Genomic DNA, 6,071 nt, shown 5'->3' with positions numbered 1-6,071 from the left:
AAAAATGCTTTGAATTAACAGTGTATGAGCAAATAATCTTTTAAAAATTTACTAAAAGGAGGTTTGTGGTCTTTTTAAGGATGATTAAAATGTTTTTTCCCGTCATCGTTGTTGTTGTTATTAAACTATAAGTTGAATCAACACTGCACTAAGCTGAGCTGAATAATGACGCTATTATCTTCAGTAGAGCTGCTTTTATAATTGTTGAATTTTACATTAAAACTGTTATTTTCCTGTTTATTACTGTGAAGCTGCTTTAAAACGATCTGTATTGTACAACATGAGAAATTTGTACACAAGCACACGTTTATTGTACCTCGTCATCGTTCACGACTCCTCCATCGAACACTTTGGCCACGAGCTCATGACTGAAGTGATCCAACAGGAACACAGAACAACTGAGAGAAAGACAGAAAATAGCTCTGAACACAACTGAACAAACCCAGAATATCCGTGTTTCAGCTCAGTCCGCATTAGACTTGTAAATATTTAGAGCCTGCTGACAGTGTGTTTGATTAAATGTTACAATATTTGATTGGAGTTAATTGATATTTATGAGCCGCTGCTCTTGTCATGCTAACCGTCTGGAATTGGTTTGGACGAAACCCAAAACTATCAAACCCATATTGAAGCTTGTGTGTGTGTGTGTGTGTGTGTGTGTGTGTGTGTTGAAGGGTCAGGGCAGTATGTGCTATTCCTGGTGCATTGTGGGATTTCACAGCACTCTGGATACTGAGAGACTCCCAGAGCTGTCCATATAGAGTCCATCACTCTCTCTCACGCATTCTCTCAATTTAGTTCAATTCAATTCAGTTCAATTGAATGCAATGGAGTTCTATTCAAATAGCTTCATTAGCATGACAAAAGTACATTTTGTATTGCCAAAGCATTAAAATAGTTGAGGAGTTGATGGTAGATGAACATTCTTCAAAATATCTTCTTTCATGCGCTAAAGTAGAAAGAAACTCATACCGGTTTGGAACGACATGAGGGTGAGTAAATGATGGCAGATGTATTTTTTGTGAACTGTCCCTTTAAGTCAGTTTCTCGTCTTCTCACCTGACACTCGAACTTGAGTTTCTGCTCTTTCTGGAAGGCCAGTGTGCTGGTGAGAACCGTCGACGTGTAACAGAAACAGTGCTGGATCACATGCTCATCCGCCTCCATGTACCTCAAAACACAACAAATACAAACACCATATTAATGCCCTTACTAAATCAGCAGCCAGCTCAAAAGGTCAAACTAAATATATGTGACCCTGGAGCACAAAACCAGTCATAAGGGTCAGTTTTGTGAAAATTAGATGTATTCATAATCTGGAAGCTGAATAAATAAGCTTTCCATTGATGTATGGTTTGTTAGGATCGGACAATATTTGGCCGAGATACAACTATTTGAAAATCTGGAATCTGAGGGTGCAAAAAAATCTAAATATTGAGAAAATCATCGTTAAAGTTGTTTAAATGAAGTTCTTAGCAATGCATATTACTAATCAAAAATTATCAGGAAATCAGCATATTATACTGATTTCTGAAGATCATGTGACACTGAAGACTGGAGGAATGATGCTGAAAATACAGCTGCACATCACAGAAATACATTACAGTTTAACAGATATTCACTTAGAAAACAGCTGTTTTAAATCGTAATAATATTTCACTATTTGTAATGTCATCACACACCTCTGTCCACTCAGTTTGTTGAAGGTACACGCTAGCGCCACCACCTGTCCAGTGGCTTGACTGATTACAGGAACGCAAAGCATCGAGTTCGGCTCGAACCCCAACAAACTGCTTAATAACCCGCGTTCCTCCTGTAGAGACACACAGACAACATTCAATCCGTCATACGGTGACGTCAACATGTGTGTGTGTTTGGTGAGTTTGATCCTGATTAAAAGGAAGGATAGTGACAGTTTCTGTTCCAGCTGAACTCATTTAACACAGATCAACTGTCTGTCTGTCTGTGGTGATAATTAGCTGGTTTTGGAGAGCTGTCAGCTGGGAACGAATGAAAAAGCTCCATTATTATCCGCAGCTGTGTGTGTGTGTGTGTCTGTTTGTGAGTGTGAGTGCATGTGTGTGCATGCGTGTGCGTGTCTTTGTGAGAGTGTATTTGTGAGAGTGTGTGTGTGTGTGTGTGAGAGAGTGTGTATGTGTGTGTGTGTGTGAGTGTATGTGTGTGCGCGCGCTTGCGTGCGCATGCGTATGCGTGAGTGTGTGTGTGTGTGTGTGAGTGTGAGTGCGTGTGCATGAGTGTGTGTGTGTGCACATGCGTGTATGTGTGTGTGTGTGTGTGTGTGTGTGTGTGTGTGTATGTACTAACCTGGCTGGCCTCCTGGAGAGTAATGGATTTCTTTGTCTCCACCACCTGCCCAAAGCGACCGAACATAAGCTGTATAGAGAGAGAAGGTTATTTGTTTGTGTGTGTGTTCGTGTGTGTGTGCGTGTGTGTGTGTGTGCGTGCGTGAGTGAGTGCGTGTGTGTGTGCGTGTGTGTGTGCTTGTGTGTGTGTGCTTGTGTGTGTGCTTGTGTGTGCTTGTGTGTGAGTGTGGGTGTGCTTGTGTGTGTGTGCTTGTGTGTGTGAGTGTGTGTGTGTGTGCACGTCAAATGTCAAAATGTTTTTTATTTTGTCACATAGTGAATCAGCAGTGATTTTTGCATGCCATTTTACCTGTGCATCTGGAAAACAGCTGTTTTTTACTGTATTTGTCATCAAATAAATGCAGCCTCAGTGAGCAGAAAAGACTCTTTCAGAAAGAATATAAATATATTTCTGAGTGCGTCACCTGACAGAAGAGTTGGTGATTATCTTCAGAGACCAGCAGTAAACAGCAGCACTGCGACTGAGTTTCTGTCTGCAACTGAGAGAGAAACACACACATCAATGCTTATGATAACTAGAAAAATATATACTGACTATAAAAATAAAATGTTCTATCATTTTTAAAGATTTTACTCATTTTCATGACATTTCTAGGCATTATTATTTTAAACCATTTTCAATATTCCTTTAAAAAAATGATGGGATATTGTATTAAATTCTTCCCTCTGCTTTAATGCATTGGATTTTCTGTCCATCCGGATGTTGTGGACCACAGAACGACTAAACAGCACACTGACAGAAACCACAGTAACGTGCAGCAAGATCTGACAGCGAGATATTAAATCAGACACAAACACTGAACGAGCGAAAGAGAAATGCAGAAACGCTGCTTGGCCTCTTTACCTTCTGGAGTGATTTATTCGGAGAGGCGACAGACAACATTCATTTTTCAAACCAGCCATTCGTAAAATGTTTTCTCTTAATTCAGACTGAACGGCGTAATGAAATCAGATCATTTCAGGGATTATTGCATTCTGGAGATGAAATTGTGTTCGGTAATAACGCAGAAAGGGGTTACGACTCAAACGTCTGTGTGTAAGGCAGGTATATGTCATGAATGTCATTTATGCATGACACAACAACAACATAAAACTATTTAATCAAATAAAAAGGGAAAAAACAGGCCGTTTAATAAAATAAAATGAAACTGGAAAATTAAAATAAAAGTTTGATACAGCTGTTTTTCCATCATGTGATATTTATTAGGAGGTCAATATTTAAATATCACAAAGTCAATTAAAAAAATATATTGTTTTTGCTTCCTGAAGGTGTTTTAGATAAATATAAAAACACATATAAAGTGCAATAATGGCCACAAATAATACATGTATAAATAACACATCATGGCATAAATATTTAAGCACACTGTCTTGTCTAGATTATATATTTAACAATATTGATAAAGATTATTCTTGGTATATTGATCAAACAAACTGATTTGATGATGCATTTTAAAACAGTTGTTTTGAACGTATTTGATAATGTGATTCACAGACGGGTTAGAAACGTTGAAAACAAAGACAAAAACAGGGATGGTGCTCGCTGTTACGGAAATGAAAGTGTGTGTGTGTGTGTGTGAGTGTGTGACTGTGTGTATGTCTGTGTGCGTGCGTGTGTGTGTGTGAGTGTGTGTCTGTCCTTTCCTCGCTACAATTGAATTGAAACAATCTGAATAAATACAGATAAGCTTATTATGCATATGATCATTCAGGCACTGACCTGTACAACACAAATCTCACTCACACACACACAGTCTCACACACACACACACACACAAACTCACACACACTCACTCTCTCTCTCACACACACACACAGACACACAGACTCACACACACTCACACACACAGTCTCACACACACACACAAACTCACACACACTCACTCTCTCTCTCTCACACACACACAGACACACACACTCACACACACACACACACACACACACTCACACACACACACACACTCACACACACAGTCTCACACACACACACACACTCTCTTTCACACACACACACACACACACACACAAACACACACTTTAATTTCCGTAACAGCGAGCAGCAATAAACATTATGACCTGTAAGTGAACATAAATCAGCTCCAAACGACACGACAAACTCATCTGCTGATCTGACTGCATTTAGATTTGTACCTTCTTGTGATTGTCCATTGACTTCTGTTGTTTTTATACCAAGATAATGATAGTTTGTCCCCTAAATGTCACAGAAAGCACAACTACAGCTAACAAAAATATATTCTGATATATTTTTGCTAAAATTGCCATTACATTATGAAATATTTGATTTCTGAATGTTCTCCGAACATTTTAAACGTGCAGTTTTTAAACGGTTTAAAATGTTTTTCTTGGTAAGGGTTAGGTTAAGGAACATTAAAGAAACATTACATTTTAACATTTTGCAGACAGTATGGGAACGTTACTTTTGTTCTCTGAACGTTCTGAAACAAGTAGCAACATTTAAGAAATGTTAGACAAACAAGTTTCACAAAAAAATGTTCCATAAACATTCCACATTGTTTATATACTGTAAATAACGTTTTTGTGCTAAGAACATTATTAAAGACCAGATAACTTTGAATGAATGTTCCATTAATGTTACTGGAAGAACGCTTGTAACAGGGAGCACAGCTGTGCTGTCTATGTAGGCAGCTCACTAGGTTTGGAAACAGAGCCGTCACCTGCAAAACAATTAATTCTGTTCCCTCTCATCACAAAGTCTAACGACACTGAATAGAAGTGTGTGTGTGTTTGACTTGTGACTGAGGTTAATTGTTTCTTGGCCAAGTTGTAACTGAATGAGGGTCCAGAGGGACTGTAGATCAGTGACCTTCACGAGGAGCTGCAGGCGTCTCAATAACACTCTTATCACTATCTCAGCCCACCTTCCTCGTTCATAAGGATAGAAAACAGCTTCGTAAATAGGAAGATTTCAATACATGAGGATTCTGAATGGGATTTTTTTAGTGAGCCATTAAATGACTCGAGACTCGACTCGGACTCCAAGTTAAAGACTTGTGAACATCTCTGGACTGATTACATGACCTAAAATGTGTAATGTAATACATTACGTTACTAACTATAATTTTTGTCATGTAATTTGGAATCGGTAACGGATTATAATTTGTAAGTATTCTAGCCAGCTCTGGTTATGAGTCTGTACTTACATAACTGATGACTTTGAGCTGCAGGGAGGCGGCGTCCAGATCATACAGCTCACCTGCCAATCACACACTTACACTGAGGGAGTTTTTACATTACATTACGTCACACAGACAACCCAGGCTCATTCGAAATACATGCCTCTAAATGCATTTCTGCAGCACCGTTATTACGTTCCTGACTGCACGTTTCGCCGCAGTTTCAAAGTGAAACGTCCAGTGAGTGGCGCTAAAACGCGGGTTCAGTACGTTTGTTACGTTGATATAGGCACGTATTGCTGTGTTTGTATTACGTTGCTTCAGGTACGTATTGTGGCGGTTCGTAATTCAAATATCTAAGGAGTGACGCTAAAAATGAATGCTCTGTCGTGTTGGAAATATCCCCTACACCAAACATTTACATTTAGCCATTTAGTAGATGCTTTTATCCAAAGCGACTTACAAATGATGAACACACACACTCACACTCACAACACACAACACACACACACTCACTCACTCACTCACTCAC

General features: G+C 39.1%; 1 protein-coding gene and 1 long non-coding RNA gene across 2 annotated transcripts in view; both read right to left on the bottom strand.

Moving 5' to 3' along the window:
• Positions 1–1,064: 1,064 nt before the first annotated feature.
• LOC107557650 (uncharacterized) lies at positions 1,065–2,395 on the bottom strand. Its single transcript, XR_001605418.1, has 3 exons — positions 2,326–2,395; positions 1,683–1,813; positions 1,065–1,171 (listed from the first exon to the last, which is right to left on the bottom strand). It is a non-coding gene; the product is annotated as an uncharacterized lncRNA (long non-coding RNA).
• Positions 2,396–2,752: 357 nt separating this feature from the next.
• Positions 2,753–6,071, bottom strand: part of LOC107557645 (cGMP-dependent 3',5'-cyclic phosphodiesterase-like) — a 24,443-nt gene continuing 21,124 nt past the window's right edge. The window contains exons 6-7 of the mRNA XM_016241122.1: positions 5,567–5,619; positions 2,753–2,863 (exon numbers count right to left, since the gene is read on the bottom strand). Coding sequence (XP_016096608.1) covers positions 2,753–2,863; positions 5,567–5,619 — 164 coding nt within the window. The remainder of the gene's footprint in view (positions 2,864–5,566; positions 5,620–6,071) is intronic.

This window comes from Sinocyclocheilus grahami, unplaced genomic scaffold, assembly GCF_001515645.1.
Source record: "Sinocyclocheilus grahami isolate Dianchi unplaced genomic scaffold, SAMN03320097.WGS_v1.1 scaffold613.1, whole genome shotgun sequence".
NCBI classification, from domain to species: Eukaryota; Metazoa; Chordata; class Actinopteri; order Cypriniformes; family Cyprinidae; genus Sinocyclocheilus; species Sinocyclocheilus grahami.
This window is presented reverse-complemented; position numbering and strand designations above follow the sequence as displayed.